This window comes from Serinus canaria, chromosome 1A (assembly GCF_022539315.1).
Source record: "Serinus canaria isolate serCan28SL12 chromosome 1A, serCan2020, whole genome shotgun sequence".
Lineage (NCBI taxonomy): Eukaryota > Metazoa > Chordata > Aves > Passeriformes > Fringillidae > Serinus > Serinus canaria.
Genome location: NC_066314.1, coordinates 43,385,833 through 43,410,789, shown reverse-complemented (window position 1 = coordinate 43,410,789; position 24,957 = coordinate 43,385,833). Strand labels below are relative to the sequence as shown.

General features: G+C 38.0%; 1 protein-coding gene across 2 annotated transcripts; it reads left to right on the top strand.

Annotated features, from left to right (window-relative positions):
- The first annotated feature begins 1,160 nt into the window (after nucleotides 1–1,160).
- CEP83 (centrosomal protein 83) lies at nucleotides 1,161–24,613 on the top strand. 2 transcript variants are annotated; one of them, XM_009086978.4, is made up of 16 exons: nucleotides 1,161–1,233; nucleotides 6,859–7,112; nucleotides 7,477–7,627; nucleotides 8,828–8,920; nucleotides 9,187–9,318; nucleotides 11,709–11,960; nucleotides 13,222–13,353; nucleotides 15,027–15,141; nucleotides 16,568–16,712; nucleotides 16,844–16,993; nucleotides 17,628–17,703; nucleotides 18,813–18,970; nucleotides 21,685–21,814; nucleotides 22,688–22,791; nucleotides 23,448–23,628; nucleotides 24,313–24,613. In XM_009086978.4, the coding sequence occupies exons 2-16, from the start codon at nucleotides 6,964–6,966 to the stop codon at nucleotides 24,493–24,495; spliced, it is 2,151 nt and encodes a 716-aa protein (XP_009085226.2). In that variant the 5' UTR covers nucleotides 1,161–1,233; nucleotides 6,859–6,963; the 3' UTR covers nucleotides 24,496–24,613. The 2 variants fall into 2 exon arrangements, with proteins under 2 accessions (XP_009085226.2, XP_030094383.2); XM_030238523.2 differs by lacking the exon at nucleotides 1,161–1,233 and adding an exon at nucleotides 1,524–1,668.
- Nucleotides 24,614–24,957: the final 344 nt, after the last annotated feature.

Genomic DNA, 24,957 nt, shown 5'->3' with positions numbered 1-24,957 from the left:
TTTCCTCCTTGTGTCCTTGAAGTCCACCTTGATTCTGGCTTTTTCTCTCTTTCTGGGTGCTCTGCAAGATTCCCATCTGAGTCACTAGAGCAGCTCTCCTTTGAAAGCCAGCAGAGGCAGAATGGTCACTGTGAGGAAGAAGAGGCCCATTACCACCCACACTTCAGAACCACTGGCCATCAGTGAGTAACTGGAATTATCTGACTCAGCCGGTCTCGGAAGGAAACCCTTCTCTGATCAATGTGAAAAATGTGGAGGCAAAAATAAAGTAACACAACTTCCACCATCTTGAGTTTCCTCTTTGAAAAAGATTACACATTGGAAATACTTACACAATAATTATTCCCTGAATTAGCTGGCAAGAGACACCCGACCCTGTCTGTTGATTTTAGTTACCTAAGTAATTTTAGATTTTGTAGCTTATTTGCTGTGTCCCCCGCAGAGCTCACACTGAGTGATCTGGATTCTTGGTGTCATGTTTCTCATGTAAATGAATTGTTTTCCAATAGATTATAGCTATGTAATCCTGCTATGAACAGACACTAATAGAACCTAAGAAAGAATCTGTGCCATTCTACCATTCCTGTAAATGCACCTGTAAAAGGGTGAAAGGCTTCTGTTTGGTCTTAGTTAATAATTGTAGAGCTGATAGTGGGGAAAAAAAAAAAGAAAAATAAAAAGAAAGCAAATTGGATACAGAAAATGAGAGCGTAAATTCATGACGCTTTCTAGAAAGATTTCTTTGCAGCTGTGCAAATCGCGGATCTAAACTCTTCATTCGCCCGCAGCCACCTCAGGGTGGGCAGCGACTGCAGCTGCAATCTCCCGTGCTGCCAAATGTGACGTTTGCCCTGGGGTTTTTTTTGTCGCTTTCTCTTTGGGAATGTGTGTCATCACCAATACCCACCTTCTAATATACTCATTGAAAACAATTTTAATCCTTATGAAAGCGCTGTTAGCTTTATTAGAGGAATGCCAATACCGATCAGGAGGTTCAATCTCTTCCTTCATTCAAAGAGATTTTAGAGGGAAAATGAGGATGTTTACGAGAAGATCGTGCTTATAGTGTTTCAGCCGCTGGTAGGAGCCGATCTCTGGGCGAGAGCAGCGGGGGGAGCACCCAGGGCGCCCTGAGGGCCGGGCCCGCCATCACGGAGCCCGCCCGTCTCCCCGGCAACGCTCCCAGCGTGCCCCGCGCGCCGCGGGTCCCGGCAGCGGCGCGGCCGGCGGGAGGTGAGAGGCGCCATTTTTAAATCGCTGGGGCCGGCGGCAGCCACGCCTGGCAGGGCTGTGGGCGGGGGTTCTGCTGTGCCAGGGGCAGCCAGGGCGAGCGGAGGACCGGGCTGTAAGGGGGTAGCTGGGCTCTGATGGCGGCTGGGCTGACTGCGGCCCTTCTGCGTGCGTGGGGCCTCAGCTCTTGGCGGGCAGGTCGCCCTTTGGCCTGTGCCCGGCCCCGCGCGCTCCCCGCGGCCCCCGCCCGGAGAGCCCAGCGCCGCTCCGCGCCCGCTGCTCCAGCTCCGGGAGCGGCCTGCCGCGGCCTCTGGGGCCTGCTGCCTTCGCCATCGCCTGGCACACTTCAGGGACAGGAGGAGCTCGCTCGCTGCAGGCATTCAAGTGTTTACGCTTGTCTGCTTTGCTTTCCACCAGCGATCCTCAGCCGCTCTCGCTGTGAGGAAAATTACTGTTTTTCTGTGCTTCTGGATGTGTGTTAGCCGTGTTAGTGTTATTCCTCTGACCGAGCTGTCTAAAAGTAAAAAAAAAAAACCCAGCAAAAAGGTCACAGTGACTTAAGCGGCTCGCTTGGCCTCTCACTCAAACTTCGTCCACGTTCTGTAGAGTCTATATAAAATCATGTTTCTGCCTACAGGAGGTGTGGGATATATACGCCAATGTGAAACCTATGCCCTCCTTGAACATCTCGATTTTTGAGTCCATGTGAAAGGGAAGTGATTTTTCAGAAGACTTTTGTTTGTGGACTATAGCTGTACTTGCGAAAAAGCAGCCGTTTGTATGCCCGAGTAGAACTTTGAATGAGATTTTAGTGAGTGAAAGTTTATGTGTGTTCGAAGGTTTCTTGCCATGAAAAAACAGCGGAAAACATATATGGTGTGTGGAGACTGGCTGCTTTTGGCTACAGCTCAATTTAGGTGTAGCTCCCATTCAGAATTCAATTTGATCAGTAACTGTTGTCAGGTTGACTTGGTAGTGTATGTGGCTAAAGCACAAATTTTAACCCTGAGTTAAGAGAGAACCTTTTTTGTTGTTTTTCACCTAATAAGTAATCAGATCTGTAGTGTAAGACAGAAACTGAGAGGGTGGTACCATGTCCCAGTGTATAGGGATGGGTACTGCAATAATATATGGTTAATGGTTGTTGAAACTTTGACCTGGAACACTGTTGTGGAGGGAGTGGTAATAGTTTGTATGAGCTTGATGTCTTCTGTAAAGCAGCTGTCATACAGATATTCTCCAGTATTTCTGCACTTAGGTGCACAAAAGTGTTAAGTGTTGATTTTCAGTGTTTTCTCTGCAGTAACATCTGAGCAGTGTCTAGGTTATGGAACTCTCTAACTAAGGATTTCCTATTTCTCTTTGGTTTTGCCTCCCTAGATTTTTTTTTTTTTTAAGGTGATTGCTTTGACTGCTGCAAGTTGCTGATGACAGATCAGTAGAATATGGACTGTTAAAGAAAAATGTGGTGTGCTGTCACATTTCTCAAAATATATAGTAGGGGGTTGGGGTGTTTTTTGTTACACACTTTATGTTCATGGGAAGTCTGATCTGTTATGAATGTGTTGCATAGTTGTTTGAGATAGATAGGGTTTGTTTCACTGAATTGTGACTGTGTAAAATCTGGGTATCTAGTCCAAGGCTGTGATTTTGTGAACATCTGAGCTCTGTGCTGTGCCAGCTCTCTGCTCCTGAAAGGAGAAAGGCTTGCTCCTCCTCCTGTCTGTTTGCTTGGCTCTTTGTTCCTTTCCCCTAGTCCGTACCAGCTGCCCACTTTCACTGATGATGTCTCTTGCTGGATTTTTCCATGAGCTCGTGTGACTCACTGACCTCACAGAAAAACTATTGAGTGTCTTCTGCTCGTTTGAGTGTGTTGGCTTCTTGAGTTAAAACAGTTCATGAAGGGGTCTGATGAATGACAAACACAGGAATGGGGACAAAGAAACAAGGAGTGGAACCCTCCCGTTCCTGGTGACAGTGAGCTTTTGTGTTGGATTACACTTTTGTATTAGATCATTATCTGGTCTTACTGTAGACTCTTGAGCAGGGATGAGAAGGGGTGGTGTTTGAAGAGTTGCTTTAGTGAGGCTGTGCTTTCCTTGAGTTTTTCACTCTTTCAGGCAAATAGTTCATTATTTCAGAAGATCTTGGCTAATTGGATTAGCAAAAAAAGAAAGTGCAAATGAAGAGGTCTGGAGTTGTGAGAGATGCAGGCAGAGGACTTAGACCATGAATTGTGTGAAGAAGCTCTTGGACTTTCACAGATTTTACTGAGAATTTTACTGCTTGAGCAAAACCTGGCACAAGGCTAAATACTGTCAGGTTTTTTTGTTGCAAAATTATATTCATTGTATCATCTAGCTGTTTAAAACTGTGTTCAAACACAATAAATTTAAGTGTTTTAAGTGTGGCATGGAAAAGAGCCATGAGTGAGTTATATATGGCACTCAGGGGAATGACCAATACATGGTGCAGTTATGTTATTTGGTTATGCCAGGTGAACAAGAAGGAAGCCTTCCCGTTGTAAACAAGATGCCATAAAAATTGATATCATATTGATATATCATATTTTTCTATGAATGCAAGTATTCTCACTTTTAAGAGCTTGTAGCAAAGAAAAAGTTAAAATAATATAGCTGAAAAATCTTGCAAAAGAAAAGCCCTTTCATGATGTGCAGCTCTGAGGGGGAGAGATGTATAGTAGGTCATTCAGCAGTGTTTCTCTCTTTAGGAGGAGAAATAATTGGAGAAAAAAGGCAAAACAAAGGTGATTATTGGAAATGTAATTTATTTATTTCACTTAGTTATTCTACAATGTTACCATTTTACCTATAGAGTGTGCATTTCCTAGGTTTCAGGACTCTGCACCAATGCCTTTGTATTTATACCTGTGGGAAATGATGTTAAGGTTTCGTAGTATGAATTTGGGATGACTGATACAAGTTTGCAGTTTGATAGCTTGATAAAATTTAGCAAATGAGTAGATGTGGAATTAAGTATAGATATAATGGCGGGTTTAGTTTCTTTAAAGTATGTTTTATGCTTCTCCACTTCTTGAACACATCTCCAAGAGAGGAAGAACCTAGTGTTCTTTTAAAGTATTTCTCAAAACTTATGGGTGTAGTCTTTGTGTAATTTTGAAGATTATTTAAGGCGTGTTCACTGACTGTGAGCAACTACTGTTAGCCATTAGCACAGAAGAGATTCTGGTTGGTAATGTACTTAAAGTCTTGCTATCCCTAAATATTGATGACTATTGGCAGTTTACTGCCAGAAATTATTTTGTAATGTGGGGAAAAGAACCCCAGAACAAGAAAACTTTTTTTGCATGTGAATAGGTTAAATATTACTAACTGCTCTTTGTGTTTTCGAGGAAAGAGCTGTCGTGAAGTAATGACATCTTTGGCTCTTTCACAGTTGTCACCAGGAATGCAAATCATTACATTTGCCGCTAGATGTCCCTGCAAGCCAAAAGAGTTTTGTTTCCTTAACTACAACAGGTTTTCGCAGTCTGGAGCATTGTTTTGTCAGCTGCAATTATCTCTCTCTCTTTTATCCTTTTATCTTTTTCATGAAATCTTCATGCATATGAATACATGGCCAGGTGTGCGTCTTGCTTTGTAATTTGTGCACTTTTTGATAGTAACGAAAGCTGTGAGGAGAGAATATACTTCTCACCTGCAGCAGCTTGGAATAGAGAGTAGAAAAGGCTGTGTTCCAGCTTACCTTTTGGCAGACGTTGTCTCAGAAAACGTAGTGTTTTCTTGGTGTCTTTGACTTTATCTCCATTATGCTACTTCATAAATACTGCTTACTCGAGTAAGCAGCAGGATTCAGATCTGACTTTAAATGCTGTGTTCCTAATTCTGAGCTTTGGCTTTCAGTTTGATAGTTACATTTAGTATCTATAACAAATGAAAGCAAAGTGCTGTTGCCTGGTTGTTGGGGTTTTTTTGTTGTTTTGGTTTGTTCTTATTGTTTGTGTGGGGTTTTTGTTTGCTTTTAATAGTGATCATGTTAACCCTATTTATATGCTTAGAAATTCTTAGGGATATGCTGCCTTGAATTTTCTCTGTGTACCAGAGCTTTTTCTCCTCTCACATAATTTATTGTCTTTAGCATCACTGACCTGTTCTCATCCAGCTGTTGATTTAACAATTGAAAATGTCTTTATATAGAGTTTGAACGTTGCTGTTTCCTTTGTTTCTCAACAGCCAACAAAATTCAGGGATGAAAAAGTGATTGTATTGATTAGAAGGGTCTTCAAAACCTGTGTCATTAATGTTTGAAATTGTTTGTACATTTAGGACAGCCACAGAGGAGAACGTTCCTTATTCTGATTTCTTCCTCTTCATTCTCTCAGCAAATTTGGGTAAAGCAGAATACAAACTTCCTGTTGTTGCTTTGCCTAGACTGATAAGTGGTAGATTTTTTCTGACCTTTTCTCATTTTAGCAATGGAGAAAGGAAAAATGGGAAAGAAAGTCCTACATTTACACTTTCTTGACATTATCATGTCTTAGTGGAATGGGTTTTTTCCTCAGATTTTCATCTTGCTTATAGTTCAGGGGTTTATAAAATCAAATTGTAAGTGTTTAAGATACATCCATGAAAGAGTGCAGTGGTAGAAAATATACATGCAACTGTGCATGTAAAGAAGGTGAGGTATTTGTAGTGATGGTAGGGATTTATCATTGTTTCTGTTTGAGTTTTACTTTATACAAAGGTACACTTTGCACACTGCAGACATGGACTTCTTAGGCATCAGTCCAGCTATGCAAAAAGCTAAAATGGCAGAGTAGTTGTTTTCAAATCTTTGTATCTTCCCTAAAATTCAGTTAAAGTCCTCCCTCCCCCAGATCCTGTGGAAGTGTCAGTAATGATCAGATGAATACCTATTGCTTCAACTATCAAAAAGCACTAATGAGGCATATTAGAATACTTCATTATTTCTCAGGAGCTCTTGATTTGCAGCCTTCCTCCCACCAATCTGATATTATCACGGTTTGCAAAAGTCTTTCTGGAAAGGTCACAAGCCACCACAAGCTTTGAAAATAAGGAAGTGACATGTTTCAGGACTGAACTGTGGGCAGGTGTCTTCCAGGCTGTCCCTGATACCTTAGTTCTTCTCCAGAGAGGGCCTGATAGGAATTCAGTAGAGAATTATCTGCTTTTCTTCCAGCTGAAATACTGGTGTGTTGATTAACACAGCATGTTAGGGCAGTGTGACAGACTTTTTAACAAGTAGTAAGAAAAGCTGTGTGTCTGTTGTCTGTGACTTCTGCTCGAACTGTTTAAAAAGGCATAATTAGGGCATCATGGTTGGAGTCTCAGTGCATAGCATAAGTAAAAATAACATGTCATGTAATCTTTCAGATAGTAGTGCTTGTTCTTATTTTGTATTGACTCAAATGACCTTCATGTTTAAATGTATTCTATGCCCCTGGAAGTGCTATTACTTCTCAGGGCAGGCTGCATGAGCAGAGAAGAGTTGCACTTTCAGTAAAGCTTTCTAATCTGTGTTAAAGCAGAACCAGGATTCTTCTGTACTTAAAGCAAAAGCAGTGTGTGAGACCTTTGAACTGTGAATGTACTTGAATGCTAATTACATGTCCTTGTATTTGTTCAGGTGTCTTGATCTTCTGAGATGTCAGCATAACGAGTGGATGGTCTTGTAGATTAGTTATACAATAATCTTGTCTTCTCCATACTCATCGTGAACGGTCCTCATAAAATGGATGGTTTGGGCAACCTCCTTCCTCTTGTGGGTGAAAGTGGTGAAGCAGCTAATTCACAAGAAATACTAAAACTTTTGATGGATGAAAAAATGCGAAGTGAACACCACAAAGCAAATTACCAAACTCTAAGGGCAGAACATCTAAGGTACATCAATTTAAACAGATTTCTCTCCTTGAGTTGTTAAAAGTTGAAACTAAATGTTGGAAGGGATTTATTTGTATGTGTGAGATGTGTGTTAGCTATTCCTGTGTGTAAGGAGAGATTTGAATGTTGTTCATATTAGAAAATAAACAATTCAAAGTACCTTAAGATGTTGCAGGTGATGTTTCTGCAGCACTTTTTGTGCTTATAAATGTGGGATAACTTTTCAGTATATTACAGAAAGAGGATATTAATAGCTTAGTTCTTATTTGGTGTCCATATGTTTGCTTCTGTGTGTGAGTCTTTTGAGCTTTAAGGTCTAATTTTAAAAGGTGAATATAAAGTAAATATGTATTTTATCTTTCAGATTGCAAGAGGATTATACCAAATCACAAGATGAACTGAAAAGGCTGTTAGTTGAAAAACAGACTGTACATGACAAGTTTCAGCAGCTTCTTGCTGACTTTCAAGAGCAGTTGCTGGCTAAAACACAAGAGCTGGAACAAGTGAAGCAGCAGGTGAGATAATTTACTGGAAGGACTTGGTTTGTATTTTTATCCTGTAGTAGGACCATGCATCTTTTTCTGTTAATGCAACATGCATATACTCACCTTGGATATATATCAAATGTCTTGAAATTCACCCAATCCAAGTAATGGCTCTTCTCTAGAGTGACTGTAGGTTGAAAATAATGTTTCCTTGTTTAACTGAATCATCCAAATCCTGTTAGGTGCTGTGTAAGACTCTCAGTCTCTATCTGTGCTTGCTCTGCTGTTAAGGGGACAATCATCTCTCTTGGAGGGTAACTTAGGTGCCTAAATCTGTTAGGATAAGTGACTAGAAAAATAGATATTTGTTTCTCTTTGTGATGACAGCTTTCTTCTTTCTTAAAAAAATCCCAAACCGAAATCAAACAAAAAAACTCCTTCCTTAACATTTAAAATAATTTGGATGACACTCTATGTAACTGCTTGTTTCCTTAAAGTAATGCAGGACATGTTCTTAGGAAACAAATATCATCTCTAACCAAAAGATCCCAGACTCTGAATGGAGATGTACCTCAGTACCATATCTAGGACTAGTTTCCAGGGACTTCAGGGTACAGATAAGTGAAAGAAAAGCAGAATATATAAGACTATGTCATAGTTGTGGAGGAAATTTTTTGTTTTAAACTGTTCCTTGGTAGATAGTTTGCTGTGTGAACCATACCAAGAAATTTTACAAAATACTGTACAGAATGGAGCTTAAAGCAAGGAATCTTTCCTGATGTTTTTTTTTCATTCAAACCAGTGCCCATGTATCTGTTGGAGAACACACATCTAATGTGCTTTGCAAATAATTGTTTGGTGTTGCTTGTTTTGAGCTGTTCAGCTTGCTGTCTAGCTTAGACATTAATTCTTTATCTTTTATGTGAGACTGCTTTTCCTTCCCCCATCCCCCACAAAGGAGATAAATCTCTTGGCAATTCAGCCTGAAATTTGTGTTGCTTCTATGATAAATGCTGACATTCCAAATGCTTCTGTCATCTTTCCAGAATATTTTTAGTTCACTAATACTTTTTTTGCTTCTGTAACTATTATTGAAATTTCTTTAGAAAAACATAGAAAATCAAGTAAAATTCCTAAAAACACATTTGAAATACTTTATTCCTGTCTTTGTGACCTATCACAGTGTAAATAACTGAATATGACTAATTTGTGATACTTTTCTGTTTTAAGGTGCTAACTCCTCAAAAATTAGAACAGTTAAAAGCAAAAATGTATGAGGAATTGGAGTCTCCTATGAGAGAGCGTTATCAGAAGCTAGAAAATGTAAGTCATAAGTATTGAAATTTTATTTTATTTCGAGTAGTGATTGCTGCTTTATAGTTGTTCCTAAAACCTTAGGAAATTAAAACTGAAAGGGGAGCAAAGTTATTTCTCTGGTACTGTTGTCCCAGGCAGGGAAAGTTGAAATCATGGAAGAGGGAGGAGCCAGCAATCAGTTAATCAAAGATAACTTATGAAGTAGTAGGAACATTGCATGGACATTTAAAAGAAATAAATTTAAAAACTTTAATTTTTTTTTCCTAACTTAGGAAGTAGAAAAATACAGAACACTATATAACAAACTTCGTTATGACCATACCTTTCTGAAATCAGAATTTGAGCATCAAAAGGAAGAACATGCACATATTTTAGAAGAGAAGAAAATAAAATATGAGACTGAGGTATGTAGAATATTATAGTAGCTTAGAAAGTTTCTCTGACAAAGCTGCTTGAACATTGTAGAACTGTTGGTGCTTGAAGGGTTGTCAGTTTGACTGCATTTCATGTTTGTTTCTATTCTCTTAATTCTCAAAGCACTTCTGTGACTTAGCCTAAGGCTGCCTCTGTAGATTTGTTCAGTGATGGTTTGCAATATTATTTGTGCTATTAAAAGTAAGAATAACTTGCTTTCTGGTGAATGACGTCTGCTTAATGCTGTTTTTAATCACAATTGTGATTTGTGACATGATGCTAATTTGAAATAATTAAATTATCTGAGTAACCAATGTAAGTTTAGGCTTTAAATTACTTATGTGGCAACATATCAAAGATGATATATTATTAATAGCAGAAAAAGGTACATTTTGCAATGTACTTGTCATAATGTTAGTTTGGATCAAGATAGTGATAATCAAAAGGATACTGAAAACTTCAGTAACTTTATTTCATTTGTGTTAGCTCCTGAAAAAAACATTTGTTCACTTCTTTGGACTTTCGAAAGTGTAGGTAGCTAAATTAATTGTCAGCTTATTTACGTTTTAAATAGATACATCATTGTAAATGAGTTGCAGATGTCATTTGCATATCCATTTAAGTTTTTGTCTGGAAGCATATATTCTAAGATGCCAGGTTTGAATGTATTACTCCAAACATCAGACAAAAATCAAAGCAATCATCACGTGGAAAATCAATCCAAGTTTGCAAATGTAGTGCATTAAGAACAGAACAGTTGTCTTTCTTGGAGCTAAACCCGCATGCTGCTTTACAGCCTGCCTCTCTCATGGGCTTTTTGAGTTTTTGCTAGTCCTGCAGCTAATTAGCACACTTACACAGAATGCAGCCACCTTGAGCCCAGAGCACAGTGTGATCTGGTTTCTCTCAAAGGTTTTTTAACATTCCATGTCATTTTGCACAAGGTGGCTATAAAAACATCCTAATTCTTAAATGATGGCTTGGGCATACAATGCAATTGAATCTCCTCATAAAAGGCATTTGGAGGGCTTTTGCTGCAGAAATCAGGTTTGTTCCTAGAGAACGCTGGTGAAACTTTTAAAGGACTGCTGCAGATCAGAGTTTGGACTAATCTCCAAATATGGAGAGAATTCTTACATACCTTTCTCACTCTTTTGGTCCCACTATTTTATTCACTCCATGTAACTTATTTTGAAGTGTAACAATCTATGAATTTATGTTTGTTAATTACAGTCTCCAGATTGGCTTGTACCTTTTGTACAACTTTGTAAGAGAGAGTTGGGGTTTTTGTTGTTGTTGTTATTAGGTTTTGGGTTGGGTTTTTGTTTGTTTGTTGTTTCTAGTCTGTTGGGACCCATTCATGTTGGCTGTCTGGAGTTATTAGCAGATTTGAGTTCTGTTGTAACTATAAAATAGTGGAATCATAAGATAAGTTGCAAGAGACTCTTTATACTCCAAAGTCTTGTTTAAAATATTGAAGGGTAATGAGATCAGGTTGCTCAGGTCTGTGTCCAGCCTTGAATATCTGCAAGGATGGGGATTCCATAATTTTTCTGGGCAGACTCTTTCAGTATTTAATCATCGTCATGGTAAACTTTTTTCATAATACATAATTGGAACTTCACATGTTCCAAATTGTACCTGTTGCCTCTCTTCCCACTGCTGTGCATCTTCTCTTCTATGAGCTGAGGCCTAGTTCTCTCGGCTTGTCTTTATATGTCATGTTCCCCCACCCTCTGAATACCTTAGTGGCCATCTGGACTTGACACCAACTCCAGGTAGAACTTTACCAGTACTGGAAAGGGGATAAAGGATCACTTTCCTGGATCTGCTAGTTATCCTTCTGCCAACCTGCCAGGATTGGATTGGGTGCTCTGCTGTCTGGTGTTTAGCTTGTTGTCCACTAGGACCCCCAGATCCTTTTCCATGGAGATGCTTCCTCAACAGTTGCTATGGGCCTGTACTGTTGCATTGGATTATTCCATCTAGATGCATGTCTTGCTCCTCTTATTGAAGAGGATCCAGTTCTGTCCATTCCTTCAGCTTGTCCAGATTCTTCTGGATAGCAGTTCTGCCTTCCAACAGATTGACCATTTCCCCCCAGTTTGGTGTCACACTCAAGCTTGCTGAAAGTGACTCCATACCTTCATCCAGCTTGCTAATGAGGACGTCAATCAGTGTTGCACTCTAGTGTTCTCAAAAAGACCACACTAGTAACAGGCATTCAGGTGGTCTTGCTTTGAATTTCCTACTCTAAGCAAATGAATGTTTAAATGTCCACTGCTGCTCTTTTCTGAATTGTTAACTACTGTAATTATTGCTGCCTGACACCTAACCACCAATGTAAGAACTTTTTATTTTTCTGATTAACAACTATCAGATTGCAAGACTGGATAAAGATAAGGAAGAACTCCATAATCAGCTGCTTAGCATTGATCCCACAAGGGACAGTAAACGTGTGGAGGCACTTTCCAGAGAAAAGGCACAACTGTGTCAGAAATTAAAAGCCTTAGAAGCAGAAGTCGAAGAACTAAGAGCAGAAAGACACAACAGTGTTGTGCAAGCAGAAAATATTCAAAGAGTACAAGCGCGCCAGTTAGCTGAGATGCAGACCATGATGCGATCTCTAGAGGTAAGATTTTCTTTTCTTATTTTGCCTCCCTGTAGAGTGTAGTAAGGATAGCACTTGGCCTGACAGAACTGTCACTGAAATCACTGATAATTTTGCCATTGACTCCGCAATTTGAATTTCTACATTTCAGATTTAAAGTCAGATTGTAGTTGACTAGGAGTCATGCACTGCCAGTTTGGAAAGTCTCTCGACTGAGAGATTGTGCTGAATGATTATCCTTTCAAAACATCCAAGTCATATCCATATTTGTAGTCAGTAGGAAGGTCATGTCAGCACTTGCCACTTAGCTGGACTTAGAAACTAATAAGTTAATAATCTGCTGCAGTAAATTCTTTATTCTTTTCAAAAATGTCACATGATACTCCTCTCTTTAATCCTTTCCTCATCTGTTATCGTTTTTGCTTACCTATGCCTCTTCTTTCTCCACCACATTACTGCAGTTGTTTAGTACTCGGCTGTTGCTCTCCTTGGTATTTCTGGGCTGTTGCACTTTTCCCAGGATTCCACTGTATTCCTTGTCTGTTGTCCTCAGACCTTTTGTCAGTCCTTGCTACCTCTCTAGGCAGCGAGCCTCTTCATCTAGATTCTTCACACAGTTGCAGCATGCAGATAGATGGTTCATTTTCTTTTATACTATTATCAGTGCTGTATACTTCAATTACAAAATGCTCTGATCTCAACTTAAAAAGTGCTGTAATCTTCTTAGACAGCTTTAAAGAGAGCCCTGCTGAAAACAGAAGTGTTTAGAAAAAGGAAGGTGAAATCATGTATTAGATTACCTTTTTGATATTCAGTAAAGATCAGGGTGTTGTCTTGTAAAGATCAGAGTCCATAACGCAGCAATTGCATTTTATTTCTTCTCCAGGATGTTAATTCTTCCATCAGTATAACTGCATAGGCCAGCATATTGCACTTTTTTTAAACACCAATTGTAGTTACACTGTTTATACCACTGTTTTTATTTACTGGTATGCACACCTGCTGCCTCCTAAATCAGATTACCACCACTCCTTATCAAGGAGGATTGAAAAAGGGATTGATTTTGTGTAGAAGGTGTTAGTAAAAATAATTGTGACTTCCCAGTAAAGTTCAAGACCCTTATTGTATTGGAATATATGAGCAAAGATGAATTATTATATATAAATATTACATATTATAACGAGACAGTAGTATCTTAAAGCCCAGATCAACCAAACATTTCAAATGAGTAACAAGAGGCAACACAGGTCCAAAAATCTTAAAAATACTTCCTTCATTCAAGGCAGAAAAGAAGTCTGCTGAACTACAGGTTGATCGCATTGAGAAAGAGCTGCAGACAAGTCATGAGCAAAACATTCTCTTAACTAGCAAACTCCACAAATCTGAACGAGAAGTCAATTCCTTAGCTGCTCAAGTAAGTACTTTTGTGGTATCTAAAATATATTTTTCACATCCTGTTATGTTTTTCTGCTTATATTTTAGACAAAAAATAAAGTAACAGTGTCATCTGCTGTGACTTTAAATAGGTATGGAATTTGTCTCTCAGTTCCAGTTAAAAGATGAAGAATGTATGACTTTACAGGAGACATGTCATACCTGAAAGTATCTCTAAAGACTGAGGTTATGTTCTTATTATTCCTTCTTCTAGATCTTTTTCCTGAACAGAACAAGACTTGTGAAGTGGTATCTTTATATTCATGTTTTCAATGTTCATGAAAACAGTCAGCCTAAAACTGATCTTTCTACCTTTTTTTTTTTTTCCTGGAGGTCTTGAAAACTATCCTCTAAATGGGCTGTGTTAGCTACAGGAAGCAAGCTGCATTGGAGTTACTTATGGAGATTTAGGTTATATTAGAAGCAGAGTAATCACGTTAGCATAGCCTTTTTCTTTCGTTAATGACAGCATAGCTTGTACAGAAACAGTTCAATACAGAATTGCATCACAGCATTTTAAGTTGACCATTGTCTTAAAACATATTTGGGTAACTTTGTTGGGTTGGCACCAGATCGTAGAGGTTTTTATTTTATGATTGTATGCTTTTCCTTTTTTTTTTTTTTTTTGAGATCTTTTTACAGTGCATATATATGAGTGCTAAATATTTAATTTTGGTCATTCATTAAAAAAAGTTCTAATTTACCATAAGAATAAGGTATAGCTATACCACTATTTAAAGCCTCTTTATGTAATATACCCTACTTGGCCCCCATGAATGCTAAATAGGAAGGGAAAACTTCTGGTAAAGATTTCTCAGTCGTTTCCCCAGAATATGTAGGATATTGTTAGTCTTTATTTTTTGTATCAACTGGTCTTCTGTGCTCCCCTCCAGAAGCAGGACAAAATAAAATGTTACAGTCATGTTTCTTAAAGGGAGGAAAATAGAAGCTTTATTATAGTAACCTCCATGTGCTTCTGCTCCCACTCAAACCTATTCCTGAGCACAGGTGCATGTTTGTCTTCTGGATTTTCTGCCTTAAAAAAGCCACCTTAAATCTTTTCAAGTTGCCCTGAATGTTATCAACTTGATATATAAGCAACTAAATCTTCCATGTAGTTACTTAATAAGCTACTGTGTCATTCTTAACCTTTTGCCACTTGTATATGCGAGCAGGTTGTAATTACATTTGTCATTGTGAATGGATTTTCATTATAAGTGCTTTCCTCCAGATATTTAATTCGCATTGACCGTGTAATTACTGCGTTCAAATGCCTAAACTATAGAAAGTTTCCGTGCAAGCAGTAATTTCCATTGATTTGATGTTCTTAAAGCTCCTACTTTTATGAGGCCATTTGATGTGTCTGTAGAGCAGTATTTGATTTAAAATGCACTTCAAGACTATGCAGATCTGGATTTTGAGAAATTTTGAGTAGCACTCCAGGAGGCCTATAAGGGGGGACTATAAGTAGTTACCAAACTGAAATTTCTTAGGGAAGTAATGGCTTTGGATATCACTGTTTTGATGTACTTGTGGAGATTAAATTAATTAAATTAAATTTATTGTATCTTGATTCTGAGGTATCTTTAGTCAGAAGTAAATATATATAAATTTATTATAGTTAATTTGATGTTGGTTTTTACTAATTTATAGGTAAAAGAACTTAAACATTCACATAAGTTGGAAGTAACAAATGTCAAACTGGAGGCAGCAAGAGCAAAGAGTGAAATAGAAAGAGAGAGAAACAAGATTCAAAATGAAATGGATGGTAACGTATGAAATTATTTTGTAATTATTTAATCTGTTTACTTCAGTTAGAATAATACAACTGTTTTTTTCTCTGAACACTCCCCATCAGTCTTCTGGTCTAGGTCATAGATCTGACAATTCATTTGGTATTTGAAATAATTGTGTTGTTTCACTTGCTCTACTAGGCAAAGAACAATTGAGAGCAGTTTTTCATTTATGTAAATTAGTGCATTTTTGACACAACTTGAGCATAATCTGTTTCAAATTATGTACTTCATAGGGTTATTTTTTTTCTATTATTGGTAAAGTCTCAAGTCTTTCATACTCTGCTTGAAACCGTATTGTGCCACAGAGCTTCAGTGGTTGGGGGTTTTTTTGATTCTGAGTCTGTGGAAAGTATACCAATTCCATAAGGCTGCCACATGAAACAAAATACAGTATCTAGCTCATTCTTTGAAGGAAACAGACATTGCTCTAAGATAGCTGATGCAGCTGAGTATCTAGGCAACTTGAAATAGCTTTCTAGAGTGAAAAGGCCAAAGCTTTCTAGTACTAGTTGTGTTTAAATCACACAACTACACGATTAGACAGTTTTAAAGAGAACTGTCCTCACTGATTGGCCATAGCTCCAAAATAGTACCTTTGTCTTCCTGAAATAATTGCTTCTGTTCACCTGCTTTAATAGTAAATTTGCTTAGAGCAAAGAAAAAGTGGTGTATTGACAATATACTTACAGTGTATTGCAAACTAGAAGTGTTTGGCCCTATGAAATATGAAACTGAATACAGACAAGATTTCAATTAACCTGAACTTACTGTGGAATTCCATTTGCATCGCTGAATTAGCTAAATAACCAGGAGTCACTGTTAGAGCATGTTGGCTTATTTGCCAGTGAATACAGGTGTCAGTTGCAAAGTTTGTATAATTTGTCCCTGCCCATAAAGTCATGGGTTTAGAAATGTCTCATTTGGTAATATAGGTGGATTAAAATTGAGATTTGTTGTAGCCCAGTTACTGGTTTCACTGACAGCCAGTTTCTGTTTACTGTAAGCTTTTTCTGAAAATGAAAACTTTCTTGCTTGACCTTTGCATAGCTGTTGTGGAACGCTTTTTAAAATTTTTAAATCCAGACACAAGTGTTTATATAAATTGCTCTGAAGTTTCAATCTGTAATAATGTTAACTGTTTAATTACTTTTGTTTATTAACGAAATGCCAGTGTAATGGTTACTTTTCAAAAGTTTTGGAAATATAACTATTATACTATTATACAAGAAACTTCTTGGTTTTTTGTGTTTTGTTTCTTTCTCCTTCCCCCATTCATTCTGTCGTTTGAATTGAGATTTTTAGTTCCCTTTTGTGAATTTATAAAGTTATTTGAATATAGGGTCCTAGCAGGTTCTTTCCAATAATGACATGTTTTACTTTTTTTAATGTTTAATGCAGGATTGCTGTCTGACAAGGAAATTCTTACTGCAGCTGTTGAACGTCATAAAGTGCTTTTAGTAGAAAAGGATCGGGAGCTAATTCGTAAAGTGCAAGCTGCCAAAGAGGAAGTTTTTGACAATATTGCAGCCTTACAGAATGAAAAGTATGTCTCCTGATTTCCTCCTCAGTTTCTAAAAGAGGACTGTTTTGTGATACTTTTAAAAATACCACTCTTAACTAAACACTTCCGACATTTTGTAGTGATTCTTGTGTGTATGTTGAATAATGTTTTAGGTTAGAACTTGAAAACAGATTAGCTGATCTAGAAAAGATGAAACTGGAACAAGATTCTTGGAGGCAATCTGAAAAGGATCAGTATGAAGAGAAACTGCGTGCTGTGCAGATGGCAGAAGAATCTAGCAAAAAGGAACTTCAGCGTTTGCGGTAGTGTGACTTTTCTAATCTTAGCATCAATTTTTCATTTTCCCCCCTTAATGTCTTTACAGTAGACAGTATGAAAGCTTAGATACAGAAATCTTCACTATGAAGTGTTCATTAGTGTAGATTAAACAAGATTTTTTTGCACTATGTAAAAAAGAGTGCAGAATTAAAAATTAACTGTTTGAAATGGTAACCCTTTTCGTCCAAACCTTTAAGTGTTATTTTCAATGACCCTTTTGAAGTAATAATTTGGCAATACACCTTTGTTAAAACTAGTTTAGTGCTGGCTGCTGGCATAGCCCCAGTGTTAGAGTAAGTAATTTCTCATTCCACAATGGCACCATAGTAGAAATTGGCAATCTGAGACCCTAATATGCCATTTCTGGGTAGGCTATTATGGTTGGGAGTTTACTTAGTTTACTGTAGTTGAAGGTTAGCATGATAAAATTAATCATACTCCAAAAGTCTTATTCCTATGTGAATTCAAAGAATGAATAGAAATATATTTTCAATACTTTTTCATTAAATATTTATTAGCCTTTCAAATAACGTGATTTATTTGTCAGGCTGATTTGTCCTAATTTATAGCATCTGTGTTTTAATTAGATAAAAATAAGGATGTCTTACACAATTTTAGATTAAAAATTCACCAGCAAGCTATGCAGACAAAAGAGCTGGAAGAAAAGAAATGTGAAAATGCTAATCTGAAACAGGTAAGGTTTTATTCCATTATAATGTTTTATAGAGAAATACATTCTTTCCTGTAGTTACCATGTCCTATGTTTGAAGATTAGATTGAATTTTTAAGGCTCTTTTTTTTTTCCCCTGGAGGGATCAAATGTGTACTTCAGATATTTAAAGGAGAAGTGTTCAGAAATCAATCGTGCTTTCCTGGACCTCTATAAATGGATTACAGTTTTTTGCTTCATGTATTTTGTGGGTAACAGGGATTTCAAAGCTGAATGTTTATAGACTGGTATATTGAATATGGTTATGCACTATTTAACTGGAGATTCAGTTGCCATGGAGACTTATAAATTGTTTCTAGGTAATGCTTTGCATTTACACTGCGTCTCTCATCTGAGGTTCTTCAAGTGTTTAACAGATGTTTCATAAATGAACAAACTAGTGTAAAGAGGTATATTTCTATTGCAGAGTCAATTGATGGCAGTGTTGAAAATCAAACCTATTTTTTTTAACTCCTGCTTGCCTGTGATATTATTTAGTAGGTAATAACAATAGCTGTGCATCAAAGTACTCTGCAAGCTGTGTGCACTTGAACTGTGAGACAATTCTCTTTTCCTCCAGAAATCAGAAATTGAGGGGTCTAAGTGTCCTGGTGGGGGGAGGAAAAGGAAAGGGAAATTATCATTTGTGTATGCTGGCTGCAGAGGCTGGACTTTTCAGTGCTTCCTTGTTTTGTGAACTGATTGGTACAGTCACTGCTGGCTGTAACACTTGGTGTGTTACGAGACAGAAGAGCCTGGAAAGCTCCACAGCTCTGCTGCTAAGTATTTCATGGTCCTTAAGTTCTGTTCAGGCCTGGGGCTGAAGCGTGTGATTTCTGAAGTTCTGGGGGACACTTCGGTGGCAGAAGCGTCCTGCCTATCTTTCTCATTTTAACTACAACATAAACCCTTTGTCTTGTGATTTACTGTAAAGCTTCTGGAGAAACTGTTGAGTAAAAGAAACAAGTAAAAAAGGCTAATGAAGAGAGAGAGCTAGTTGGTGTCTCCATTTTGCATTGTCTCAGTATCTCAAAATCACTTGCTGGTTATTTGCATACCTTCTGAAATAGAAAAAATCTTTTTTGTTTTGGTAGCAAATAAATGATATCCAACTCCAGCTTGCCTCACTTTCTCAATCAGAAAAAGATTTGCTGGAATCTAATCAAAAGTTGAAGGAAATAATAGAGAGATTGAAACAAGAATGTCAGCATGCGAGGGCCCAGGCAGAGAAAGCTCAACTGGAAACAGAGAAGTAATTTTTTTCTTTTGGCTTTACTTTTCATGCTGCTTGTGTTCTTTTCATATGGATTACTTAACTGTGGATTAAAGTCAAGAAGTTAAAATGAACAGGAAATATTGGGCAGTTGAAAAAAATGGCTGTTTGTTCTGTGGGCATAGTGTGTATAATAGCTTTCCTCATGTCAGCTTTAAAAACAGGAGTTTGTTTCCATTTGTATCTGTTAAAATTAATTATTGATTACTGAGATACACTTCTTGCATAAATTGAAGTTCTACTTAACTGAAGTGGGTGTCAAACTTCTATAGGTATAAATGGATAGAGTTTCAGACAGTTCTTTTAAGAGTGTTTAAGCTGTATGCATGAAAAGAGCATTCAAGCATTGTATTATGCATGATAGGGTTCCACAGTCCCAGTCAGTATATGTGTGAATATTTCCTTCCCTTTCCCACTAGCTACTTTTAGCTGATATGAGGTAAGTAAAAGCCTATAGAATATCTTCTAGTTCCTCTCATCAAAACTAAAAATCATCACTTTCCTTTTTTTGCACAAGCCTGACTGCATGTCAAAGTATGACAATAAATGATGAAGGAAGCCAAATTTTATTCAGATTCCATGTAGAAATGAACACTTTTCTGGAATTTAAAGATCAGTTTGTGAGTCTGAAATGGTTTTTCAGAATTTCCTAGTTTAGTAACCAAATATTTGTCTAACTAGTACTGGATTATTGTGTGGTGGGTGCTTTAAAAAGTCAGTGTCCCAGATTAAATATGACATTTCCAAAGTGTATAATGTAACTTTTGTTTTAACATCTATTTTGCTACTAATTGGTACTGCAATTGCTACGTTGTCATTAGTTTAAGTCATGCTTTTCAATTCAACATTTGAAGATACTCTGCAGTCCAAATGCAATAATATGTCACTAGCACATTAAATGCTTTGGATGTTTGCTTCAGGGAGGTGTACTCACATGTTGAGTGAGATCATTGCTGTTACTTGAATGAGAGTGGCATTGTCATTTACATATTTATGGATCACAAAACAGTCAGGACTAGGTTTTCCTGGGAAGGCAGTGAAAGGAACTTGTCAGTCCTCAGAGATCATTGTACAAGTATTTAGGTACTGAGAGATGCGATAAGGTTGGTACTGCAGAAATGAAGCAGCTTTGTAGCCTGCATTTAATTCTTGCAGGTCTGTGCCATTGCTACCCTGAGAGCCTTGGGTCATGTTCCCATTGTTTTTTTGAATCTGTGAGTGATAGAACCTCCTTCCTCAATTCAGTAAATTCTCATGAGCTTGAACACCAAAGAGTTAAGTTGACCAAAGCAAGAGGAAGTGAAATAAGGACCAAAAAATGAGACAAGATAAAAAGTTTCAGATAAATAGTGCCAGTTGAGCACTGAGCATAAGTAGGCAAAGCAGCTGTGTATCTGGCTGTGTCAATCTTAAGCTTGGAAATCAAAATGTGAAAGGAGAAAAAAAGCTGAAGGCAAACTATGAGCCTGATACAGATCAGAGATAAGCTTAAACAGGGACTTGTTTAGCATTTTGGGAACAGTGCATTAGTGGCATTGAAACCAAACAACAACAAGAAGAAAAAAAACACCCACACACAAAACACCTCTAGAAACTCTCACATCCAACTCAAGCATTTTTAACCATTGCCTCAGCTGAAATCCTTTTACTGCTAAGCAGTGCTCATCCAAAGTGCGTTGGTTCCTGGGTGCTAGTAGTTATTTGCAGTCCAGAGTGAGCTACAAGGCATGCTGCATCAACTAGAAGAGCTGTGACAGGTGACACAGGGGCCAGGACTCCGTTTCCCAAGTGAGAGTGGATGATGCCCAATACTTCTACTGTGGGGAAGGGAGAGGTGGTTTGGTGAGAAATTTATGGAGATGCATTCCATAAATGCATGGGACCTACAGGAGTCCCTGTAGGTAAAATGCATCTGCCCAGGACTGGAGTAGTGGTGGATGCACTAATACCAGGCCTTGGTCTTCTTAAAATCTGCTTCATAGAATCTCACCATTTGGTTTTAAATTTTAACAGTAATGTAATTCAATATGCCATCAATTCTTGTCTGCTTTGACTCACAATGCAGGTAGACCAAACAAACAAGGCAGCACAGAGCAATACACTGCTAGAGAACACAGCCTAATTTTAGTGTGTTGTAACCATGCAAAAGTCTAAACAGATAACATATGCCTTTGGTGGTGTGTGTTCAGCTGGAATGTTGTCTAGAAACCATATTAGTGGGAGCTTCCTGTTGAGCTGGTGCTTGTACTGGTTGGGAGCAGGTCCTAAGCAAGTCTGTTAGACACCATAGGGCAGCACCCTGCTCTCCTAAACAGAGAAGGAAGTTGTCAACAGTTCTGACAACTAATGTTTGGAATAGGCATCTGCTCTTGTGTTCTACTGTGATGGTTTGATCTGAATTGAGGAATTTTCTCAGGGTGGTTTGGCAGCATGCTAATCTAACAAGGCACTAACAATTAGCCTCTTGGAATCAGTTTTCAAAATTTGATGGTTGAAGAAATCCTAGGATAATGCACAGGTTCAAATGTCATAGTCACAATTAGATTGTTAACCCAATAAAATTTACATCAGATCCTTTAAGTGTATAAAAGTAGGAGGTGTGAAAAGATGCATCTGTTTTAAGAGCCTTAAGGTATTAACTGAACGTGCTGCATTGTATGACCTCTTGATTTTTTGACCTGATTTTTCCAAAGGACTTCAGAATACCAGCGTATGGAATGGCTGCAGGAGAAGCATATGCTTACTCAGCGCATCACAGAGTATGAAGAGAAATACAAGCAAATGAAGAACAAGCTATGTCGAGCTGCTGTTGCTCAGAAAAAGGCATGTTGTCTCTTCCTTTTTGAATGATCCAGCCAACTTCATGTTGGCCAGCTAGAATTGTTTCAATGTTAAGAGTTTATTTGCAATCTACTGTATATAATAAGTAAATACATTAGGTTCTTTAAGATTAGCATAGAAATAGGTTGAATGACATGCAAACTAATATTAGAGCCAACAACTTTGTTATAATGCCATCAAAGATTTTGTGAGGCTTTCTTTGCACATACATGTGCATTGATTGTTAAAGAGGTGAACCCCTTGATGAGCGAGGATGATACTAGAAAAATGATGTTCTACTTTTCCTTGATGAAATATTAAAATTTTTTCTTCTCCTAAGCTTACTTTTTATGAAATAGTTTGGAAGGAAAGGCAGGTAAAACCTCAAGATTAATTAGCGGTGTTTTACATTGAACATAGGTTATGAAACACACCAGTATCTTTTAAGGACATGGAAAGTTAAGATCAATATGAGAAAAAAACCCAAACAACAAAAAACCCCACAAAAACCAAACCAAAAATCAGAAAAAAGGAAGCATACTTTTTTGATTATGCTTATACACATTTCCATGTGGTCATTTAAAGGATGGCTTTTGTTATTCTCAGATACCGTTAATGTTTGTTAGTACAGCTGGTCACTGACCAACAAGTGACTGGCAGCTGTTCCTCTTTCATTCCCAGCTATGGATCATTTTCCATCTCTTCTGCTTCCCAGCATGGCAATCTAAGCACCTTCAAACAACACAGCATCTCTCCTTAAAGAAGGAAAATAATATCAAGTGTCACAGCTTGAAACCGCATACAGTTTAGATTTAATTTTTACAGGATCTAATCTATTAAGGTATTACTTATCTTTTTGAAACATCTGTTTGACAGAGAAAGACTCTCAATGACAATAAACAAAGGAGGATGCATGAGAAAATAGAACTTTTGGAAGCCAAGATGGAAGAACTAGAAAAGGAAAATCAAGTGTTGAATAGGTAATAAACTTTTCTTGTTCTTAGCTTGAATAATTACATATGCTCAAGGTATGACTTACAAATATGGAGTATTTTTGAAGATACATGTTACCTAGATTAGTAACCAGAGTCCAGTCTAATGGCCTTTACTGCACTAGAATTCTTTGAATAGATTTGTTTAGGATGGGCAGCTGAGAGCTTATGAGACAGCTGCAGGGCTGTCTTTTCAAGAAGAAAAAGAGAAAAAATACTGATAGGCACAGTTGCAAGAAGCCCTTTAAAAGAAGGAAGTGAAGAAGACTTCAGAATTGTAAGAGAAATAGACATGGCATCCTCTTTGAAAGATGAAGTTGGTTTTTCTCTCTTCATTGAGCCCCTATGGAGGGCTTGATTTTAGTAATTAAGGTGGCTTCTCTGACTCACTACTGTGAATGGTATTAAAAGCTTAATTTATTTTATGTAAACTCTAATCTATAATAGAGCAGATAGTTAAATATGTAGAGGGACATTTAGACAGATGTGTATGCAAAAGAATGTACAGAGATCTACCTTCCAGTTCTTCTGTGTAAGGATAGGAAGGAACTGGAGGTGGTAAACAGCAGAGCAGTTGTGGAAAGCTGTGCTGCTATGTTGGGAAAACAGTGATCTTGAGCAATAAGAAATCTGTTATTTCCTAGACAGAACGTTTCCTCTGAAGAATACATTCGACTCCAGAAGAGGCTAAAGGACTTGCAACGTCGGCACAATGAATTCCGGAATATAATTCTGAATCCTGATATACCGTCCCTCAATCCAGTCGGTGTAACGCCGTCGTCTGCCTTGCCTCCTGGGCCTGCAGCATCCTTCTCTTTTCTTCAGGTGGGGATAGATCACAAGCTGTGAAAATAATACAGCAAAAGAGGGTACTGAAATAGTTTTTTTTACTGACCTTAGTCTTAAGGAAGGCGTATTTCATCTTTGAACAGAAGTAAGAAATTTTGCATTATCTGGAGATGTTCCCTTCCTTGCAATAGGAAGGAGTACTTGAAAGACAAAGGATACGTTACAGAATGTAACAACTGGGTAGTTTTAAGCCAATTCTCCGTAGTTTGTCCTTCCCCTCAGAGGCTTTTAATGGCTCCTTCTGAGCAAGAAATGCTACTGCTGCTCTCACACCATGGTTTCATTATTACAAAGCAGTATTACTACTCTTGATTTCTTGTGTGGTCAAAAGCGTCTTAGGCTGAGCTGCTGAGGGCAAAAATCTCTCTGGCTGAGGCTGAGCGGGTTGACTTTACAGATTCATCGTTACTGAGACCTCAGGTTTGTGCGCTCCTTCATCTGAGGAGGAGCATCTGCAAATGAAGAAAGCTTCCTGATTCTGTTCATCAAGAATATCAGAACAATATCCATGAAACATTGAGTAAAATTTAACAAATAAGGATGTTTTGGACTTTACAGTTTTTATTTTCCTTAAAGAAAATGAATGTATTGCTCATTTTGGTCCCTTGTAAATGTGTAAAATGTAATAGAGCCACATTTTTTTTTCCTTTAAATTTCAAGGAGGAGCAGCATCAAAGAGAGCTTGCCCTGCTTGGCAAGCGATTGGAAGAATTAGAAACCAGACAAAGAAAACAGCTGGAAGATCTTGGACCATCTAGGGAGCGGGTAATGGTGGGATGCGGGGACTTGGCAAGAAATAAGATCATTGGAGAAGATGAAGCACAAAGCGAGGACTCCAAATAAAATCTGCATACTTTTTATTTTGTCTTTCAATAACTTATCTTTTGTACATGCTTTTCATATTTTGCCAAAAACATGGTTGTGTGTGCCTGATCAGCATAAAATATATTCTGCATAGTTACTCCTTCGTGGCTCAACCTGTTTTACTGCTGGGTGGAAGGACCAGCAAATCTAAGGACTTTTCTCACTTGGAATCATAGAAAGAATTTGGCAGGGATGCCATTCATGAGGGGCTGCACCCTGAATTTGTGTTATCAGTGCAATGATATTTAGCATAGCAGCAGTTATAGGCTATTATTGGGATTTAATTGCAGAGTTTTTCTGGTCCACTCATCGTCCCACTTCTCTGAAGTGCTGTTTCTCTGGGCATGTGTAGGGGAAGTGAAGTCCCTTCCATTATAAGCCAAGAGCAGGTTTGGGATGATTTGATGAAGCTGAATAGCCACAAGTCTGTGGGACCTGAGA